We start from the raw sequence: 23,182 nt of genomic DNA on the forward strand, positions 1-23,182 counted from the left end.
TAATATCTAATCTGTGTCTCCTCCCATTCAGTTTCATTCCATTGCTTCTCGTGTTTCCATACGCAAATGAGAATAATGATGATTCCTCTACACTGTGACATCCCTTCAGATATTTGTAGACAGCTTTAAGTCTCCTCTTAGCCTTCTTTTTTGCAAGCTAAACATTTCCAGATCCTTTAACCGTTCCTTGCTGGACATACTTTGCAGTCCGCTCAACATCCTGGTAGCTCTGAACTAGCTCCAGTTTTTCAATGTCTTTTTTAAAATGTGGTACCCAGAACTGGACACATTATTCCAGCTGAGGCATGACCAAGGAGGAGTAGAGGGGGATAATTACTTCACGTGATCTAGACTCTATGCTTCTCTTAATACATCCTAGAACTGTGTTTGCCTTTTTGCTGCTGCATCATAGTGTTGACTACTGTGTAGTCTGTGATCTATTAGTATAAACTACCAAACCAAATAATTATAGGGATTATTTAATCTAACAACCAAAAACACAATACCCTAAAAAATATATCTTTAATGAATAATATTAAAATCTATATAGATAGTTAAATGCGTAATAATTACCAACATCAAAACAACTAAGTCCAGACGGGGTAGAAAAAATAGCTAAAATACCACAGGAACTCTTTTAATAGAGAGAAATATTCCTGACACAGTCCCTGTTCGTGACCCTAATAGAGCTCACACCTTCCTGGCCGCGGAGGTTGGCACCCTAGATTTCGACGTGGCGCCCCCGCTTAACATTGACTGACCCTTATAACCCTACCTGGGCCCTTACAACTACCCTCGCCCATGACCCAAACACCATACACACAAATGGACCTAGGTCAAACTAAAAAAGTGAAAAGTGAAAAAACTGAAAAAACTAAAAACAAGGCAGCAAAAAATGCTGCAGCAGCTGATACACCTACAAAAATAGCATGTAAATATGTACCCTATGGACTATACTGATACATCAAGGGACCAGATCTAATTCAGTATATAATACATGATTGGTCAAACCACAAAGAGTATAATGAGACCCTGAGAATCATATATCTCCAGAGACATCCTATTAGGTTTATAGTAATAGCCTGCTGTCTTCACTAATATGCTCAGTAGATTATGGTCTAAATATACCCGTAGCACAAGATATAGCTTCAAGATAGACAGAAAAACTATTCATTATCGGTAAAAAGAGGGTACAGAGGGGCACAAATATCCTATCCTCCTTGCTAAGAGATCATAATATCAAGACCTCTTAAATATATAGCAACATACCACTGCCTTCATTAGTGTATAAAGTATATTTGCTATGACCTAGAAATAATCAGGGCAGACATAAACAATGGGCTTCAGATAAAAAGAAAAAGATGCACATCCATATCTATCAAATAGCTCATGTAGTATAACTCATATCTGTGTATCGATATACCCAGCATATGTAAACCCATACAGATGAAGCCAAATTCCTAGTCTCTCATGGCTCTCATATTAAAGCTTAAGCACCTACAGTATTGCTATGGAAAAGTGCTATACAAAATCTGCCATGATAGTAATACACTTATCTGAATAAGTCTGCCATGATAACGATAAACTTATCAGAATATATGTGACATAATGTGTCCCACGTCACCGTCCCTACGCGTTTCGCCCTTTCCCAGTATAGGGGCTCATCAGGGGATCATTTGGGATATAGCAGCAATGGCTAGACGAGTAGATGCCATCATTTGGGATATAGCAGCAATGGCTAGACGAGTAGATGCCATCATTTGGGATATAGCAGCAATGGCTAGACGAGTAGATGCCATCTACTCGTCTAGCCATTGCTGCTATATCCCAAATGATCCCCTGATGAGCAGGGGATGAACAGAATGCTGTGCAGCATAGTTTTAATGAAGACTGTTGTGAACTATATTTGTTGGCTCCCTCTTGTGGTCACTAGCGGTATGGCACTTGGATTATCCTTCCCCAGGTTGGTACCCACCTGGTTCGTTAGGCCTTGGGTGTTCCTATTTAGACTTCCTGGAAACTCAGTCTAGTGCCTGGAATCGATGTAATCAGTCTATGTCTGTTTTCCTCCTGACTCCTGGTCCCTGAGTTTTGCAAGATAAGCTAAGTTCTGCTTTCTTATTTTTGTCCTTTTGCATTTGCTCTTATTTTGTTCCAGCTTGTTCAAAATGTGATTTCTGTTTTTGCTGGAGGCTCTAGGGGGCTGATATTCTCCCCCCACACCGTTAGTCGGTGCGGGGGTTCTTGGATCTTCAGCGTGGATATTTTTATAGGGTTTTTTGCTGACCGCATAAGTCCTCTTCCTATTTTCTGCTATTAATTAGTGGGCCTCTCTTTGCTAAATCTAGTTCATTCTTACGTTTGTCTTTTCTTCTTACCTCACCGTTATTATTTGTTGGGGGCTTGTATAATAACTTTGGGGTCTTTTCTCTGGAGGCAAGTGAGGTCTTATTTTCTCTGAAAGGGTTAGTTAGTTCTCCGGCTGGTGCGAGACGTCTAGAATCAACGTAGGTACGTTCCCCGGCTACTTCTAGTTGTTGTGCCAGGATTAGATATGCGGTCAGCCAAGTTACCACTTCCCTATGAGCTGGTTTTTGTGTTTGCGGACTTAGCTGGAACTCCTGAGATCCTCTACCACTAGGATCATAACAGTATTCCAGGCCCAAAAAGAGAATATTTAATGCATTGCTGAAGCGGGATTAAAAGAAAAAAAAAGTTCTGAGTTTTTTTTTCTCCTTCCCCTTTTTCTCTGAGTGGCTTGAAGCCCTGCTGCAGACATGAATGTTCAGACTCTGATTACTAGTGCGGATCAGCTTGCTGCACGAGTGCAGGGCATTCAGGATTTTGTTACTTGTAGTCCTATGTCAGAGCCTAAGATACCTATTCCTGAGCTGTTCTCTGGAGATCGATTTAAATTTAGGAATTTTAGGAATAATTGTACATTGTTTCTATCTTTGAGACCTCGTTGGTCTGGAGACTCAGCTCAGCAAGTTAAAATTGTTATCTCCTTCTTGCGTGGCGACCCTCAGGATTGGGCCTTCTTATTGGCGCCAGGAGATCCTGCATTGGCAAATATTGATGCGTTTTTTCTGGCGCTCGGATTGCTTTATGAGGAGCCTAATCTTGAAATTCAGGCAGAAAAAGCGTTGCTGGCTATCTCTCAGGGCCAGGATGAAGCTGAAGTGTATTGCCAAAAATTTCAGAAATAGTCCGTGCTTACTCAATGGAATGAGTGTGCTCTGGCCGCAAATTTCAGAGATGGCCTTTCTGAGGCCATTAAGAATGTGATGGTGGGGTTTCCCATCCCTACAAGTCTGAATGATTCTATGACTCTTGCCATTCAGATTGATCGGCGTTTGCGGGAGCGCAAATCTGCTAATTCTCTGGCAGTATTGTCTGAACGGACACCTGACTCAATGCAATGTGATAGAATTCAGACTAAAACTGAACGACAAAATCATAGACGTCAGAATGGGTTGTGTTTTTACTGCGGTGACTATACACATGTTATCTCAGCATGCTCTAAACGCCTAACAAAGGTTGTTAGTCCTGTCGCCATTGGTAATTTGCAGCCTAAGCTTATTTTGTCAGTGACTTTAATTTGCTCATTGTCTTCCTACCCTGTTATGGCATTTGAGGATTCTGGTGCTGCCCTGAGTCTTATGGACTTGTCGTTTGCCAAGCGCTGTGGCTTTGTCCTGGAGCCTTTGGAAAATCCTATTCCTCTTAGAGGAATTGATGCTACGCCATTGGCGGAGAATAAACCGCAGTATTGGACACAAGTGACCATGTGCATGACTCCCGTACATCAGGAGGTGATTCGTTTTCTTGTTCTGCATAAAATGCATGATTTGGTCGTTTTGGGTCTGCCATGGTTACAGACCCATTATCCAGTTTTGGATTGGAAGGCTATGTCTGTGTCAAGTTGGGGTTGTCAGGGAATTCATTGCGATTCCCCGCCGGTCTCTATTGCCTCTTCTACTCCTTCTGAAGTTCCAGAGTATTTATTGGACTATCAGGATGTATTCAGTGAGTCCAGGTCCAGTGCCCTTCCTCCTCATAGGGACTGTGACTGCGCTATAGATTTGATTCCTGGTAGTAAATTTCCTAAGGGACGATTATTTAATCTATCTGTACCTGAGCATGCCGCAATGCGTTCTTATATAAAGGAGTCTTTGGAGAAGGGACATATTCGTGCATCTTCTTCCCCTCTTGGTGCGGGATTCTTTTTTGTGGCCAAGAAAGACGGGTCTTTGAGACCTTGTATTGACTATCGGCTTCTGAATAATATCACTGGCAAATTTCAGTATCCTTTGCCACTATTGTCGGACTTGTTTGCTCGGATTAAGGGTGCCAGTTGGTTCACCAAGATAGATCTTCGTGGTGCGTACAACCTTGTGCGCATTAAGCAGGGAGATGAATGGAAAACTGCGTTCAATACGCCCGAAGGTCATTTTGAGTACTTGGTGATGCCTTTTGGGCTCTCTAATGCTCCTTCAGTGTTTCAGTCCTTTATGCATGACATCTTCCGGAAGTATCTAGATAAATTTATGATTGTTTATCTGGATGATATTCTGTTTTTTTCTGATGATTGGGATTCTCATGTAAAGCAGGTCAGGATGGTGTTTCAGGTTTTGCGTGATAATGCTTTGTTTGTGAAGGGCTCAAAGTGTCTCTTTGGAGTGCAGAAGGTTTCCTTCTTGGGTTTTATTTTCTCCCCTTCTACGGTGGAGATGGACCCAGTCAAGGTCCGAGCTATTCATGATTGGACTCAACCCACGTCTGTTAAGAGTCTTCAGAAGTTCTTGGGTTTTGCTAATTTCTACCGTCGTTTTATTGCTAATTTTTCTAGCGTTGTTAAACCTTTGACGGATATGACCAAGAAAGGTTCTGATGTTGCTAATTGGGCTCCTGCAGCCGTGGAGGCTTTTCGGGAGCTGAAGCGCCGGTTTACTTCGGCGCCTGTTTTGTGCCAGCCTGATGTCTCACTTCCCTTTTAGGTTGAAGTGGATGCTTCTGAGATCGGTGCCGGAGCTGTTTTGTCACAGAAAGGCCCTGGTTGCTCTGTGATGAGACCATGTGCTTTTTTCTCTAGGAAATTTTCGCCTGCTGAGCGGAACTATGATGTTGGTAGTCGGGAGTTATTGGCCATGAAGTGGGCATTTGAGGAGTGGCGTCATTGGCTCGAGGTGAGCTAAGCATCGTGTGGTGGTCTTGACTGATCACAAAAATCTGATGTATCTCGAGTCTGCTAAGCGCCTGAATCCTAGACAGGCTCGTTGGTCGTTGTTTTTCTCCCGTTTTGACTTTGTGGTCTCGTACCTGCCTGGTTCAAAGAATGTGAAGGCTGATGCTTTTTCTAGGAGCTTTGTGCCTGACTCTCCCGGCGTCTCAGAGCCAGCTGGTATTCTTAAAGAGGGAGTAATCTTGTCGGCCATTTCTCCTGATTTGCGACGTGTGTTGCAGAGATTTCAGGCTGGTAGACCTGACCCTTGCCCACCTGATAGATTGTTTGTTCCTGATAAATGGACCAGCAGAGTTATCTCTGAGGTTCATTCCTCGGTGCTGGCAGGGCATCCTGGGATTTTTGGTACCAGAGATTTGGTGGCTAGGTCCTTTTGGTGGCCTTCCCTGTCGCGGGATGTGAGTTCTTTTGTGCAGTCCTGTGGGATTTGTGCTCGGGCTAAGCCTTGCTGTTCTCGTGCCAGCGGGTTGCTTTTGCCCTTGCCCGTCCCGGAGAGGCCTTGGACGCACATTTCCATGGATTTCATTTCAGATCTTCCGGTGTCTCAAGGAATGTCTGTCATCTGGGTGGTGTGTGATCGTTTTTCCAAGATGGTCCATTTGGTGCCCTTGCCTAAGTTGCCTTCCTCTTCCGATCTGGTTCCTTTGTTCTTTCAGAGTGTGGTTCGTTTGCACGGCATTCCTGAGAATATCGTGTCTGACAGAGGATCCCAGTTTGTGTCCAGATTCTGGCGATCTTTTTGTGCTAAGATGGGCATTGATTTGTCATTTTCATCTGCCTTTCATCCTCAGACTAATGGCCAAACGGAGCGAACTAATCAGACGCTGGAGGCTTATTTGAGATGTTTTGTTTCTGCGGATCAGGATGATTTGGTGACCTTCTTGCCATTGGCCGAGTTTGCCCTCAATAATCGGGCTAGTTCCGCTACTTTGGTTTCGCCATTTTTCTGCAACTCTGGTTTTCATCTGCGTTTTTCCTCGGGTCATGTTGAACCTTCTGACTGTCCTGGGGTGGATTCCGTGGTGGATAGGTTGCAGCGGATTTGGAATCATGTGGTGGACAACTTAAAGTTGTCACAGGAGAAGGCTCAGCGTTTTGCCAACCGCCGCCGCGGTGTGGGTCCCCGACTTCGTGTTGGGGATTTGGTTTGGTTGTCTTCTCGGTTTGTCCCTCTGAAGGTTTCCTCTCCTAAGTTTAAGCCTCGCTTTATTGGTCCTTATAAAATTTTGGAAGTCCTTAATCCGGTGTCTTTTCGTTTGGATCTTCCTGTGTCGTTTGCCATTCACAATGTGTTCCATAGGTCTTTGTTGCGGCGGTATGTTGTGCCTATGGTTCCTGCTGTTGAGCCTCCTGCTCCGGTGTTGGTTGAGGGCGAGTTGGAGTACGTGGTGGAGAAGATCTTAGATTCTCGTCTCTCTAGACGGAGGCTTCAGTATCTGGTCAAATTGAAGGGCTATGGTCAGGAGGATAATTCCTGGGTGGCCGCCTCTGATGTTCACGCGGCCGATTTGGTTCGTGCCTTTCACGCTGCTCATCCTGATCGCCCTGGTGGTCCTGGTGAGGGTTCGGTGACCCCTCCTTAAAGGGGGGGTACTGTTGTGAACTATATTTGTTGGCTCCCTCTTGTGGTCACTAGCGGTATGGCACTTGGATTATCCTTCCCCAGGTTGGTACCCACCTGGTTCGTTAGGCCTTGGGTGTTCCTATTTAGACTTCCTGGAAACTCAGTCTAGTGCCTGGAATCGATGTAATCAGTCTATGTCTGTTTTCCTCCTGACTCCTGGTCCCTGAGTTTTGCAAGATAAGCTAAGTTCTGCTTTCTTATTTTTGTCCTTTTGCATTTGCTCTTATTTTGTTCCAGCTTGTTCAAAATGTGATTTCTGTTTTTGCTGGAAGCTCTAGGGGGCTGATATTCTCCCCCCACACCGTTAGTCGGTGCGGGGGTTCTTGGATCTTCAACGTGGATATTTTTATAGGGTTTTTTGCTGACCGCATAAGTCCTCTTCCTATTTTCTGCTATTAGTTAGTGGGCCTCTCTTTGCTAAATCTAGTTCATTCTTACGTTTGTCTTTTCTTCTTACCTCACCGTTATTATTTGTTGGGGGCTTGTATAATAACTTTGGGGTCTTTTCTCTGGAGGCAAGTGAGGTCTTATTTTCTCTGAAAGGGTTAGTTAGTTCTCCGGCTGGTGCGAGACGTCTAGAATCAACGTAGGTACGTTCCCCGGCTACTTCTAGTTGTTGTGCCAGGATTAGATATGCGGTCAGCCAAGTTACCACTTCCCTATGAGCTGGTTTTTGTGTTTGCGGACTTAGCTGGAACTCCTGAGATACTCTACCACTAGGATCATAACAGAAGACTGTAGATATATGTCTGGGCTTCAGGAGCTAGAACATACATCTACACCCTAGCAGAGGGAAGCACTTAAATATTGCATCTTTTCCATGCATTCCACTCACTTCTGATTTTGGATGTAGTAAAATATAAATCTTTCCACTCCACTATGTTCCACTCCAGGAGTTCGCTTTACTCACTGAAACAAAACGCTGACCACTGTAGTGTGTGAATAAGGCCTGATCTGATGGGGTTTTGAAGACAGGTAAGTATAGTCCAGCAAATTAAAAATCACTCCATTGGCACGTAAGTAAAATCCATTTACAGTGCAGTCTAGCTTTCCAACAATGTATTTAGATGCAACATGCATTTATCATTCTAGATAAATACATTTAAAATGCTTCATGGATTCCCGATCCAAGACTAGGAATGCATGCAGTGCTTGAAATGCGTTGGTGGAAAGTTATACCATACTGTAAATGGATTTTGACTGCGTATGAATAAAAGAGTGATTTTGTGATTTTTACATAACTGGCTCGAGATGGACAATACTTACCTGATTCAGTACTGATAATCACACAGCAATGGTAAAATTGCAGGCTCCCCAGGGACAGCAAATGTAGTTGGATGACCTGGTATTTTCTACAAATTTCTAAACAGTGCTTCTGTTTTAGAGAAATAAAGATTAAAGGGGTTAGTTCCATCACAAATGATGGCACATCACTTTTTGATCTCGGGGTTCCAAACTCGATTCGATCTGAAGTATGAATGGTTCCCAGCTGATTCAGCAATATTGCCTTTTCACATTATTTCCCTACATGTTGGTGATTCAAACACCTGCTGTGCAGAGAGCAATATACTTTAATGGCGATGGCTACATTTCTCCTGCACTGCTGTTGCATCCAACATGCCAGATCCTTTTATTCTCAGTGAAGGTAGGCTGCCTGTATAGATCTCAGTGGCTTAATTTTCATTGAGAATATATGCACATTTGGCCGAACCAGCATCCATCTACATCGCAGTAAACTGGGTAAAATTGCATTCGAACAAACAAGAGACATCCAGCTAAGATGAATGGTCAACTGTAAGATACATGATTAGAGTTGTGGATAAAACTAGCACTAATAGATCGACAAAACACTGGGAATGTCACCATATGGTTATACATTTACATACCTGCTCAATTTGTGCCCAAATTTCTTCACACTGTTGTATCAACTCCTCACTGCCTAGCTGGGTAGAAGTCAGCAAGTCGGGGGGGAGATCTTGCTGGTACACAGACATGTGTCGTGCAAGAAGTTCCGTCTAAAAGTGAAAACAACATTTAGAAAATATTGCACTCAGTCACTTAGATGTAGAAGACAAAAGACAGAATACTACAGACGATCTGTGCCAAAGGGCATATTTCATACAATAAATCTGAGATGCATGTGAGCCCACTACAGGTGAACACTGGGGGTCCATACGTTTACACCCCGAACCTTTATCAAAATGAATAATTCCTTCATCAATGATCAATACATTGTTAAAGAAGAACTCCCATCACAGTTTTTGCCTTTTAATATATTGCAGTCATCACATTATATAGCACAGTGTACTTACAATTGCTCATTTTGCCTTTCTACCCAGCTAATTCTTCTCTTTTCTATTAGGTCTATAACATCAAAAACCCTTGAGCTGAATCCTTATAAGCTCTATGTAAAAACAGGAGGTCAATTTTCCCTATATGACTCATAAGTCACTGCAAAAATAAATCCCTAGCAGGTGGGAGGATGCAGCAGCTGGGTCAGGAGTTGTAGACGGGGATAATAAATGCAGGGGAAAGAGATTTCCTGTGTAACAATGCTAGCCATTTGGGAGTGGAAAGAGGTGTCTCAGGAACTGTTTCCGGCTAGTTTATTTCACTCTTCATAAACCACATCACAGGAAAGCTTAAATACAGCACTTGTCCGGGAGATATGAATCACAGAGGTGGTTGTCCTCTGTGATGTAAATCTGGAATATTGCTCTAGTACACTTAGTATTCCGAAAAGTTAATTGGCCAAGACAGGGCCGGGTTTAATGTGAGCACCTGAAAAGTTGGTTGAGATGGCTGCTCACCATATCTCCATCTCTGGCTGTGATTTAAATTGTAAAATGGGACCTATTTATCTCACACATGTCCTGGGTGTGGAGGTATGCAGCCCTCCAGGATTGTGTGGAACCTGGTTTGACACTAGTTAAAATTTTCGCCCCAACAAATACTGTAGTATTACAATGTGTCCACTGCCCACTTTATGGCCAAGCATTCCTTTTCTACAATGGAATAATTTTTCTCACATGCTGGCAGGTTGCTACTCAAGTAGAGAACAGGATGCTCCTCTCAGTGTATCTCCTGAGAAAGGACCACCCCTAATTCGACTTCTGAGACATCTGTCTGGAGTACAAATTTCTTCTTAAAGTCAGCTACCAGGATCGCCTGCTGACAGAGAGCTACTTTAAGTTCTTTTAAGGTCATCTACGCCTCCGTAGTTTATTTGGCTACAATCGATTTTGTTCTCTTAAAGGGAATCTGTCACCCCCAAAATCGCGGGTGAGGTAAGCCCATCGGCATCAGGGGCTTGTGAATGCAGCGGACACCCACCTTCTTCCCAGTGATCAGTTGGAGAGGAAGTGTGGTCCTCATGACTCCCTGACTCTAGCAGTCCAGTTATTTGCAGACCATTTACTTTTACGGGACAAGATTGGGGCTCCTCGCTAGGTGGATAGTCCACACTGCAGACCAGATATGCGTAGTATGAACAGCGGCGTCCCACTCTACACTGTGTGCAGAATTACTAGGCAAGTTGTATTTTGATCACGATACTTTTTGTACATGTTGTCCTACTCCAAGCTGTTCAGGCTTGAGAGCCAACTACCAACTAAGTAAATCAGGTGATGTGCATCTCTGTAATGAGGAGGGGTGTTGTCTAATGACATCAAAACCCTATATAAGGTGTGCTTAATTATTAGGCAACTTCCTTTCCTTTGGCAAAATGGGTCAGAAGAGAGATTTGACGGGCTCTGAAAAGTCCAAAATTGTGAGATGTCTTGCAGAGGGATGCAGCAGTCTTGAAATTGCCAAACTTTTGAAGCGTGATCATCGAACAATCAAGCGTTTCATGGCAAATAGCCAACAGGGTCGCAAGAAGCGTGTTGGGCAAAAAAGGCGCAAAATAACTGCCCATGAATTGAGGAAAATCAAGCGTGAAGATGCCATTTGCCACCAGTTTTGCCATATTTCAGAGCTGCAACGTTACTGGAGTAACAAAAAGCACAAGGTGTGCGATACTCAGGGACATGGCCAAGGTAAGGAAGGCTGAAAAACGACCACCTTTGAACAAGAAACATAAGATAAAACGTCAAGACTGGGCCAAGAAATATCTTAAGACTGACTTTTCAAAGGTTTTATGGACTGATGAAATGAGAGTGACTCTTGATGGGCCAGATAGATGGGCCAGAGGCTGGATCAGTAAAGGGCTCCACTCCGACTCAGACGCCAGCAAGGTGCAGGTGGGGTACTGGTATGGGCTGGTATCATCAAAGATGAATTTGTGGGACCTTTTCTGGTTGAGGATGCAGTGAAGCTCAACTCCCAGACCTACTGCCAGTTTCTGGAAGACAACTTCTTCAAGCAGTAAGAAGTCGGTATCATTTAAAAAAAACATGATTTTCATGCAGGACAATGCTCCATCACATGCCTCCAACTACTCCACAGCGTGGCTGGCCAGTAAAGGTCTCAAAGAAGAAAAAATAATGACATGGCCCCCTTGTTCACCTGATCTGAACCCCATAGAGAACCTGTGGTCCCTCATAAAATGTGAGATCTACAGGGAGGGAAAACAGTACACCTCTCGGAACAGTGTCTGGGAGGCTGTGGTGGCTGCTGCACGCAATGTTGATCATAAACAGATCAAGCAACTGACAGAATCTATGGATGGAAGGCTGTTGAGAGTCGTCATAAAGAAAGGTGGCTATATTGGTCACTAATTTTGGGGGGTTTTGTTTTTGCATGTCAGAAATGTTTATTTCTAAATTGTGTGCAGTGACAATGGTTTGCCTGGTGAAAATAAACTAGTGAAATGGGAATATAATTGATTTTTATTAAGTTGCCTAATAATTCTGCACAGTAATAGTTACCTTCACAAACAGATATCCTCCTAAGATAGCCAAATCTAAAAAAAAAAACACTCCAACTTCCAAAAATATTAAGCTTTGATATTTATGAGTCTTTTGGGTTGATTGAGAACATAGTTGTTGATCAATAATAAAAATTATCCTCTAAAATACAACTTGCCTAATAATTCTGCACACAGTGTACAGTGCATTCGCTCAGTGGTCATGGGATAAAGGGCGGCTATATGACATGGACAATGATATTTCCAGCAAATTACATCCCCTCATGAGACCTTCGGCATGACCTCCGCTGCCTCCATGGACCTTGGACGTCCCACCCCCTTTTGAGCATCTGCCTCCAGATAGGACCCCAGGTATGGAGTGGGTTGCTCCCTAAGGAACAATTGACCCCATGATACCTTTCAACCAGGTCATCCGTGTTCCAGGGATCTTCCTGGGAAACCCAAGTATGCATCGGCCTCGGAAGGGAGTACAAGAACTGATCCATTACAACTCAGTTTACCATCTGTGCCGGGGTAGAGGACTCCGGCTGCAATCAGTTTTGGATGAGGTGCCGTAGATCAAATATTTGGGCGCAAGGGGATTTGTCTTAGTGATATGCCCAGCGGTGGACCGTTGTGCCCTGACAGTCATTATCACTCCCAAGCACGCCAAAATTTCCGTTTTCAATTTCGTATATTCTTTGACGTCCTGTAAGGCTAAATCATAGTAGGGCTTTTGTGGTTCCCCCCGTTAAATATGTCACCAGGACTCCCGCCCACTGCTCTGGTGGGAGTTTCTCTCCATTGGCGACCCTTTCAAAAATGGTGAAAAAGGCCTCTATATCGTCATCTGGGGTTATTTTCTGCAAGACTCTCCTCACAGCCTTCCGAACAGAGAAATCATCAGCTGACCTTGGAGTCGAAACTGCCATCAAGCCACGAACTGCTTCTGCGAGTAATTCAATCTGGTGCTGCTTGATCTGTTACTGAAGCTGTTACATAAGCAGCTTATTTGTCTCCTGTTGTGCCAGCTGTTGTTGTTTCTGCTGCAGCTCTTGCACCAGGTGTTTAATCAGGTTCTCCATGCTGTCTGACATTGCTCCCTGGCTTAAAGCCACCTTCACCCAAGACATGTAGTACCTATGTATCAGTCACACGTGTTCCCTGGGAATGCACTTCTAACACCAAATGTAACGCTGCTACTCACTTGGGAGCGGGATGAGGTATTACAGGAGCTGTTTCTAATTAAAAGTCTAGCTGGTTTATTTCACTCCTCATAAACCACATCAAAGGAAAACATGAATGCAGCCCTTGTACAGCACAAATTGAAACATAAAGTAAAAAGTCCATACAATAATGCATGCTTGGTGTAGAGTCCAGCTTCTTAATCCTTTAGCAAAGGCACACAACCCTGGAGGTCTGCACACCTCCACACACAGTCAAAGTCAAACAGGTCCCATTTTACAATGTGAACCACATCAAAGGGTGGAGATATGGTGAGCAGCCATCTCGGCCAAACTCTTGAGCTGCTCGCATTAAATGGCCGATTAACCCCTCTTAGCACTATGTGTACTAGAGCATTACTCCAGCTTTACATCACAGAGGACAATCACCTCTGTGATACATATCTACCATCCACTATATGTTCGAGAGCCACCTTACACTTGTTTCTACATAGAGCAGAGAAAAGAGATTTACTGGGTAGAAGGGCAGAATGAGCAACTGTAAGCACAGAGTGCTATATAATATGAATTATTGCAATACGAGGATAAAAACTTTCATGGGGGTGCTTTTTTAAACCTTTCTGACATCAGACGTACTATCCCATCGAGGTGACCTGGGCCCCTATGACCATCGACGGGACAGTACGTCATATGCGATCAGCCGTACTCAAGGGAGAGCGCGGCTGAGTGTCAGCTGACTATCACAGCTGACATCTGGCACTATGTGCCAGGAGCGTACTTCCCTGAGACCCTCAGAACAACGCAATGTGATCGCGTTGTTCCGAGCGTCTCCTCCGTCCCCCTCCCTGCAGGCCCCGGATCCAAGATGGCCGCAGGGGTCCTTCCAGGTCCTGCAGGGAGGTGGCTTGTCAGCGCCTGCTAAGAGCAGGCGCCGGCAAGCCTCCTGCACTGCCTGTCAGATCGCTGATCTGACACAGTGCTCTGCAAAGTGTCAGATCAGCGATCTGACACTATATAGTGATGTCCCACACTGGGACAATGTAAAAAAGTTAAAAAAAAAAAAATACACTGTGTAAAAATATTTTTTTTTTAAAAAAAAATCCTAAATAAAGAAAAAAATAAATAAATATTGTTCCAATAAATACATTTCTTTATGTAAATAAAAAAAAACAATAAAAGTACACATATTTAGTATTGCCGCGTCCATAATGACCCGACCTATAAAACTGTCCCACTAGTTAACCCCTTCAGTGAACACCGTACAAAAAAAAAAAAAAGAGGCAAAAAACAACGCTTTATCATACCGCCGAATAAGAAGTGGAATAACACGCGATCAAAAAGACGGATATAAATAAACATGCCACCGTGTAATCGTACTGACCCCAAGAATAAATCTGCATTATCAGTTTGCCAAGCGCGGAATGATATAAACGCCCCCCCCCCACACACCAAAGAAATTCATGAAATGCTGTTTTTTGTTCATGCTGCCTAACAAAAATCGGAATAAAAAGTGATCAAAAAATGTCATGTGACCGAAAATTTTACCAATAAAAACGTCAACTCGTCCCGCAAACAAGACCTCACATGACTCTATGGACCAAAATATGGAAAAATTATAGCTCTCAAAATGTGGTGACGCAAAAACTATTTTTTGCAATAAACAGCGTCTTTTAGTGTGTGACAGCTGCCATACAAAAATCCGCTATAAAAACCCGCTATAAATAGTATAGAACCTAAAGACCCACCTCTTCCGACAAGCCTACAACCTGCAGTAACCACCGATAGACCAAACCGCTGCATGACCAGCTCTATCCTCACCTACTGTATCCTCACCCATCCCTTGTAGATTGTGAGCCTTCGCGGGCAGGGTCCTCTCTCCTCCTGTACCAGTTATGACTTGTATTGTTTAAGATTATTGTACTTGTTTTTATTATGTATACCCCTCCTTACATATAAAGTGCCATGGAATAAATGGCGCTATAACAATAAATAATAATAATAATAATAATAAATCAAACCCCCCTTTGTCACCCCCTTAGTTAGAGAAAAATAATAAAATATTTTTTTTTTATTTATTTCTATTTACCCACTAGGGTTAGGGTTAGAGTTGGAGCTAAAGTTAGGGTTTGGATTACGTTTACGGTTGGGTTAGGGGTGTGTCAGGGTTAGGGGTGTGGTTAGGGTTATGGTTAGAATTGGGATTAGGGTTAGGCGTGTGTTGGGGTTAGGGGTGTGTTGGGATTGGGATTAGGGGTGTGGTTAGGGTTATGGTTGGGATTAGGGTTAGGGGTGTGTTGGGGTTAGGGGTGTGTGGTTAGGGTTGGGATTAGGGTTAAGGGTGTGGTTAGGGTTGGAATTAGGGTTAGGGGTGTGTTGGGTTAGGGTTGGAGTTAGAATTGGGGGGTTTCCACTGTTTAGGCACATCAGGGGCTCTCCAAACACAACATGGCGTCTGATCTCAATTCCAGCCAATTCTGCGTTGAAAGTGTCAAACGGTGCTCCTTCCCTTCTGAGCTCTGCCATGCCCCCAAACAGTGGTTTACCCCCACATATGAGGTATCAGCGTACTCAGGACAAATTGCACAGCAACTTTTGGGGTCCAATTTCTCCTGTTACCCTTGGGAAAATAAAAAATTGGGGGCGAAAAGATCATTTTTGTGAAAAAAATATGATTTTTTATTTTTACAGCTTTACATTATAAACTTCTGTGAAGCAGTTGGGGGTTCAAAGTGCTCACCACACATCTAGAAAAGTTCCGTAGGGGTGGTCTACTTTCCAAAATGGTGTCACCTGTGGGGGGTTTCCACTGTTTAGGCACATCAGGGGCTCTCCAAATGCGACATGGCGTCCGATCTCAATTACAGCCAATTTTGCATTGAAAAGTCAAATGGCGCTCCTTCCCTTCCGAGCTCTGCCATGCGCCCAAACAGTGGTTTACCCCCATATAGGGGGTATCGGCATACTCAGGATAAATTGTAGAACAACTTTTGGGGTCCAATTTCTCCTGTTACCCTTGGTAAAATAAAACAAATTGGATCTGAAGTAATTTTTTGGGGAAAAAAAGTTAAATGTTCATTTTTGTTTTAAACATTCCAAAAATTCCTGTGAAGCATCTGAAGGGTTAATAAACTTCTTAAATGCGGTTTTGAGCACCTTGAGGGGTGCAGTTTTTAGAATGGTGTCACTTTTCGGTATTTTCTATCATATAGACCCCACAAAGTGAATTCAAATGTGATGTGGTCCCTTAAAAAAATGGTGTTGTAAAAATGAGAAATTGCTGGTCAACTTTTAACCCTTATAACTCCCTAACAAAAAAAAAAATTTGATTCCAAAATTGTGCTGATGTAAAGTAGACATGTGGGAAGTGTTACTTATTAAGTATTTTGTGCAACATATGTCTGTGATTTAAGGGCATGAAAATTCAAAGTTGGAAAAATGTGAAATTTTCAAAATTTTCACCAAATGTCCGTTTTTTTTTTCACAAATAAACGCAAGTAATATCGAAGAAATTTTAAGACTACCATGAAGTACAATATGTCACAAGAAAACAATGTCAGAATCACCGGGATCCGTTGAAGCGTTGCAGAGTTATAACCTCATAAAGGGACAGTGGTCAGAATTGTAAAAATTGGCCCGGTCATTAACGTGCAAACCACCCTTGGGGGTAAAGGGGTTAAGGACATACTGTAGACAATTTTGGGAAAACAACAGTTTTGCTTCACCATAATCTGACAAGTGTAACTGGATTCCCTATGTAGTATAAATATAATTTTAAAAATATCATTACTCTGACTTACAAATGTTTATCAGACTCTTATGTTATAATGCAAAGGTCCCCAACGTTTCTGACCTTGAGAGCCACATCCAGCCCTGAGAGAGGGTCACGAGCCACATCCAGCCCTGAGAGAGGGTCACGAGCCACATCCAGCCCTGAGAGAGGGTCGCGAGCCACATTCAACCTTGAGAGAGGGTCGCGGAGCCTCTCTCCCTCCTCACAGTAGTGGCAACCAAAGCCCCCCTTACAGGAATAATTTTAAACAAAGCTTTTCCACAAAAATCAATCACCCCAAAGCAGTATACAAAGATCCAGGGGTTCCTACAATACCCCCCATTCAGTATTCACCTATAAAGCACTCCCAAGACACAGTCACATCCAGCTTCAAACACCTCCTCTGACAGGTGGTGGTGTCATCTTGTCTCCAGCGTACCATACTTAAATCATCTCAAAACCCCTAAGACCAGTATATGTGCATCCAGATCTGCTCTTCTGTGCAGGGCTGCTCACAAAATTCACCATTTTCAGATGTGCTCTTCATACCTGTTTGCTAGACCTGGAGCTAATGCACCAAGGTGGCAGACAGTCGCGAGCCACAATTCATGGGACCGCGAGCAACATGTGGCTCCCAAGCTACAGGTTGGGGACCCCTGTTATAATGCATTGCCTTACTTCTGTGTATGAGCGGATTACTGTCTCACTTCCTTTGCTTTCCTCCTTAGGGTCTACTCTGTCTATGGGTGAATGATGGAGTGCAGCATTTAATGAGATAAACGATCACAATTTCCTGTCAATTTCACCCAGCTCCCGCTGGTGATGGCACAGGCACAGATTCTGACCAACACAGTGTTGCTGTGCATCGTGCACAGGTCAATGCTAAATTTCTTCTAATGCTTCTTTCACGTGCATTTTTAGTTACATTGAAGGAATGTACAGAAATAAAAATTTTGTGCGGTACGTCACTGTACATGGTTTAGTTTAGAGACTTCCTTGTTCTATTCAAAGTAGGTTGTGACAGCCAAACTAAAATTTCCAAGAAGCAGAAAAGAGTGCGATTCACTTTGGCATCATATATTTTATATCTATACGGTTTATTAAAGGGAATATGTCATTAGAAAATGGCCTATTGTTTTAATCAGTTTTTTTCTTTAAAGGGATTGTCCACTACTAGGACAACTCCTTCTCATACCCCACGCTGGGCCCCATTAAACTAATAAAGTCTGTACTCACCTCCCATGTCGACGACGTTCCCGCGGCGCTGGCACACGCTCTCCCCAGGGCTCTTGTGCAGTGTTGTGACACGTGGGTCACAACAACCAGTGCCCGATCAGTGCTGGTGTCACTGCTACCACCTTCAGACAAATGGAACATGAGGAGGACGTCTATGTAACAGCAGATCTCTAAATTCATCTTCATGATCAATTTGTCCGAAGGAGGAGACAGTGACACCAGCGCTGATTGGGTGCTGGCGTCATAATAACCCACAACAGAGTGGGAAGGGCGTTGTCACGGGAGGTGAGCATAGGTGTTTAATTCTATCGGGGCCAAGCGTAGAGTATGACAGGGAGTTGTCCAAGTAGTGGACAACTGCATTAGGCCGGTTTCACACGTCAGTGGCTCCGGTACGTGTGGTGACAGTTTCCTCACGTACCGGAGACACTGACACACGTAGACACATTAAAATGAATGGGTCTCTGCACATGTCAGCGTGTTTTCACAGACCGTGAGACATGTCAGTGTTCGTGGGAGCGCACAAATCACACTGACCCATTAAAGTCAATGGGTGCGTGTCAACACGTACTGCACACGAATGGCGTCCGTGTGCTGTCCGTGTGCTTTTTTAATGTCATAGGGTTAAAATTGAAACAAATTGTTTCAATACACGGACAGCACACAGACAGCATACGGACGATATACACGGACATCACACGGATCCCACATGGATGTACCACGTGAGCACACGGACATGGATAACTCTGGTACCGGAAATACCTGGACGTGTGAGACTGGCCTTAAATGCATTTTGTTCTACATTTTCACATCACTAGTATAATCATATTTCATATATCTTGGACCCCACCCATCAGCTTCACATCTAAAGATGGTGTCCAATGAGAGAAATCAGAAACATATAGTACAGACCAAAGGTTTGGACACAACTTCTCATTTAAAGATTTTTCTGTGTTTTCATGACTATGAAAATTGTACATTCACAATGAATACATCAAAACTATGAATTAACACATGTGGAATTATATACTTAACAAAAAAGTGTGAAACAACTGAAAATATGTCTTATATTCTAGGTTCTTCAAAATAGCCACCTTTTGCTTTGATGACTGCTTTGCACACTCTTGGCATTCTCTTGATGAGCTTCAAGAGGTAGTCTCCGGGAATGGTTTTCACTTCACAGGTGTGCCCTGTCAGGTTTAATAAGTGGGATTTCTTGCCTTATAAATGGGGTTGGGACCATCAGTTGTGTTGTGCAGAAGTCTGGTGGATACACTGCTGATAGTCCTACTGAATAGACTGTTAGAATTTGTATTATGGCAAGAAAAAAGCAGCTAATTAAAGAAAAACGAGTAGCCATCATTACTTTAAGAAATGAAGGTCAGTCAGTCCGAAAAATTGGGAAAACTTTGAAAGTGTCCCCAAGTGCAGTGGCAAAAACCATCAAGCAATACAAAGAAACTGGCTCACATGAGAACCGCCCCAGGAAAGGAAGACCAAGAGTCACCTCTGCTTCTGAGGATAAGTTTATCCGAGTCACCAGCCTCAGAAATCGCAGGTTAACAGCAGCTCAGATTAGAGACCAGGTCAATGCCACACAGAGTTCTAGCAGCAGACACATCTCTACAACAACTGTTAAGAGGAGACTTTGTGCAGCAGGCCTTCATGGTAAAATAGCTGCTAGGAAACCACTGCTAAGGACAGGCAACAAGCAGAAGAGACTTGTTTGGGCTAAAGAACACAAGGAATGGATATTAGACCAGTGGAAATCTGTGCTTTGGTCTGATGAGTCGAAATATGAGATCTTTGGTTCCAACCACCGTGTCTTTGTGCGACGCAGAAAAGGTGAACGGATGGACTCTACATGCCTGGTTCCCACCGTGAAGCATGGAGGAGGAGGAGTGATGGTGTGGGGGTGCTTTGCTGGTGACACTGTTGGGGATTTATTCAAAATTGAAGGCATACTGAACCAGCATGGCTACCACAGCATTTTGCAAGGCATGCTATTCCATCCGGTTTGCCTTTAGTTGGATCATCATTTATTTTTCAACAGGACAATGACCCCAAACACACCTCCAGGATGTGTAAGGGCTATTTGACCAAGAAGGAGAGTGATGGGGTGCTACGCCAGATGACCTGGCCTCCACAGTCACCAGACCTGAACCCAATCGAGATGGTTTGGGGTGAGCTGGACCGCAGAGTGAAGGCAAAAGGGCCAACAAGTGCTAAGAATCTCTGGGAACTCCTTCCAGATTGTTGGAAGACCATTCCCAGTGACTACCTCTTGAAGCTCATCAAGAGAATGCCAAGAGTGTGCAAAGCAGTCATCAAAGCAAAACGTGACTACTTTGAAGAACCTAGAATATAAGACATATTTTCAGTTGCTTCACACTTTTTTGTTAAGTATATAATTCCACATGTGTTAATTCATAGTTTTGATGCCTCCAGTGTGAATTTACAATTTTTATAGTCATGAAAATGCAGAAAAATCTTTACATGAGAAGGTGTGTCCAAACGTTTAGTCTGTACTGTACATTTTTTTGTTTCAATAACAATCATGAAAATGGAAATTTAAAAATACAAACGGAAACATCTTTTAAAAAATATATTTAACATAAAAACCTAATTTAAACTACTGTATAGGTCATTTTCCGACAACAGATTCCCTTCAATTATGGATCCATTTGGTAACAGATTCCATTGACTGGTAATGGATCTACTGGGCAAAATGGTGCAGCAGATAAGTTTTTCTAGAGCATCTGATCAAAAACATAACCATGACACCACTGTGAACAGATCCATAAATATAGCGATCTATATCAAGTCGTGCGTTATTAAAAATGTTTGTGTTTTAAAACTTTTCTGAAGGAGAAAAATTCCAGCATCAGAATCTTTAATAAAACCATGATTTTATTCAGAATAATTAATTGATACATTTTCTTATATTTTGGAATTGCAAATTTTTAACTATTCTGAATAAATTCACGGTTTTATTGAACATTTTTACATTCTAATTTTTCTCTTTCTTCTGTATTCTCCGTGCCTCAGATCTTCTCGTGGGTGAGCTGATGTTTCTTCATTATGTTTTTCTTAACACTTTTTAATTATATTGCTTGCTCCTTACCTCTTTCAGAAGATCATCCAGGCTGTCCTGCAAACAAATAGAAAAAAAAACATAATACAATTAATATGGTTAGGGTACAGTAAATCAGCTCTGGTCCTAATATTTTATGTCTACATCTACTACACTGGCATGTAGGTCTCCATGGAAACAGACTACAAACAAAGTGTGTGTAGACTGATCCCGCCTTCATCCTCCCATTCCTTCTGTCGCCTTCCTCCCCACCATTCCTTTTGTTGCCTTCATCCCCCCATTCCTTCTATTGCTTTCATCCCCCCATTCCTTCTATCACCTTCTTTTTACTATGGACACTTGGTAAGAAGTAGGGGTCAGATGAAATAAAGTATAAGTACTAGACCAGGCATAGCTTAGCTGTGGTCTGTTACTATGGAGACACATAGGTCTGCAGAAGACCTGGGGGCCACAAGAAAGAGAGGGGGCAGGAGTGCGCCAACACTATTAAAGAATGGGTAACTATCATTTGACAAAAGTTGTTATGTATTAAAGGGGCTGCAATGTGCTGCTGAACAGTGTATTACAGGGGCTACAAAGTGCTGCCGATCGGTGTAATACAGGGGCTACAAAGTGCTTCTGATCGGTGTATTACTGGGGCTGCAAAGTGCTGGTGATCAATGTATTAGAGGTGATACAAAGTACTGTTGATCGGTGAATTGCTGGGGCTACAACGTGCTGCTGATTGGCATATTATATAGGCTACTAAGTGCTGCTGATCTGTGTATTACAGGGGCTACCAAAGTGCTGGTGATGGGTGAATTACAGGAGCTACAAAGTGCTGCTGAGCAGTGTATTACAGGGGCTACTAAGTGCTGATGATTAGTGTATTACTGGGGATAAAAGTACTGCCGATCAGTGTATTACAGGGGCTACTAAGTGATGCTGATCAGTGTATTACAGGGGCTACTAAGTGCTGCCAATCAGTGTATTACAGGGGCTACTAAGTGCTGCCGATCAGTGTATTACAGGGGCTACTAAGTGATGCTGATCAGTGTATTACAGGGGCTACTAAGTGCTGCCAATCAGTGTATTACAGGGGCTACTAAGTGCTGCCGATCAGTGTATTACAGGGGCTACTAAGTGATGCCGATCAGTGTATTACAGGGGCTACTAAGTGCTGCCGATCAGTGTATTACAGGGGCTACAAAGTGCTGCCGATCAGTGTATTACAGGGGCTACTAAGTGCTGCCGATCAGTGTATTACAGGGGCTACTAAGTGCTGCCGATCAGTGTATTACAGGGGCTACTAAGTGCTGCCGATCAGTGTATTACAGGGGCTACTAAGTGCTGCCGATCAGTGTATTACAGGGGCTACTAAGTACTGCCGATCAGTTAAGTACTGCCGATCAGTGTATTACAGGGGCTACAAAGTGCTGCCGATCAGTGTATTACAGGGGCTACTAAGTGCTGCCGATCAGTGTATTACAGGGGCTACAAAGTGCTGCGGATTACGCGCAAAGAATTGACATGCTGCGGAAAATAAACCGCTGCGTTTCTGCGCGGATTTTTCCGCAGCATGTGCACAGAGGAATTGGTTTTCCATAGGTTTACATGGTACTGTAACTCATGGAAAACTGCTGCGGACCCGCAGCCAAATCCGCAACGTGTGCACAGACCCTTAGGCTGAACTGGGCTGGGATTATGTAATTTTGCCACATTGAAACATAAAATGAAAGGTGTCAATTAAAACTACAACTTGTCCTGCAAAAAGCCTCGTATGACTGTGTGGACACAAAACTAAAAGAAAAAGTTATGGCTCTGGAAAGAAGGGGAGGAAAAATATTAAAACATAAAATAAAGGGGAAAAAATGGGGCTGGGCTGCGGCACCAGACACAAGAATGGACACGTGACGCACTGCTCCAGGTAGGAAGCAGCCATGTTAATCATATACAGCCCCTTTAAGAATAACTGGTCAGGTGACTACTGCAGGCTCCGTCTGGCCTCAGCACACAGGAAATAAAACAGAACCCCGGCGCTATCCCTAGTATGTTACCATGGTAACAGCCGGTCCAGCCATCCCGGCTGCGGTGAGACCAGGAACCCGACCGCTGAGGTGAATCCAAGAGCAAATCGCCCGCGTCTTCCAGCTGTTGGCAAAAGCAGGGTGGTGACGTCATCATAGCGCGCAGCAGCAGAGAGGC

The 23,182-nt window shown here is 43.4% G+C and overlaps 1 protein-coding gene across 3 annotated transcripts in view; it reads right to left on the reverse strand.

Annotated features, from left to right (window-relative positions):
• CENPK (centromere protein K) overlaps positions 1-23,141 on the reverse strand; it is a 71,555-nt gene extending 48,414 nt beyond the window's left edge. For all 3 annotated transcript variants that reach the window (XM_077286200.1, XM_077286209.1, XM_077286219.1), the window contains exons 1-3: positions 23,035-23,141; positions 21,029-21,055; positions 8,756-8,884 (exon numbers count right to left, since the gene is read on the reverse strand). In XM_077286200.1, the coding sequence (XP_077142315.1) occupies positions 8,756-8,884; positions 21,029-21,055; positions 23,035-23,058 (180 nt within the window). In that variant the 5' untranslated portion in view covers positions 23,059-23,141. The remainder of the gene's footprint in view (positions 1-8,755; positions 8,885-21,028; positions 21,056-23,034) is intronic.
• Between the last annotated feature and the right edge of the window lie 41 nt (positions 23,142-23,182).

Source organism: Ranitomeya variabilis, chromosome 1 (assembly GCF_051348905.1).
Source record: "Ranitomeya variabilis isolate aRanVar5 chromosome 1, aRanVar5.hap1, whole genome shotgun sequence".
Taxonomy (NCBI): domain Eukaryota; kingdom Metazoa; phylum Chordata; class Amphibia; order Anura; family Dendrobatidae; genus Ranitomeya; species Ranitomeya variabilis.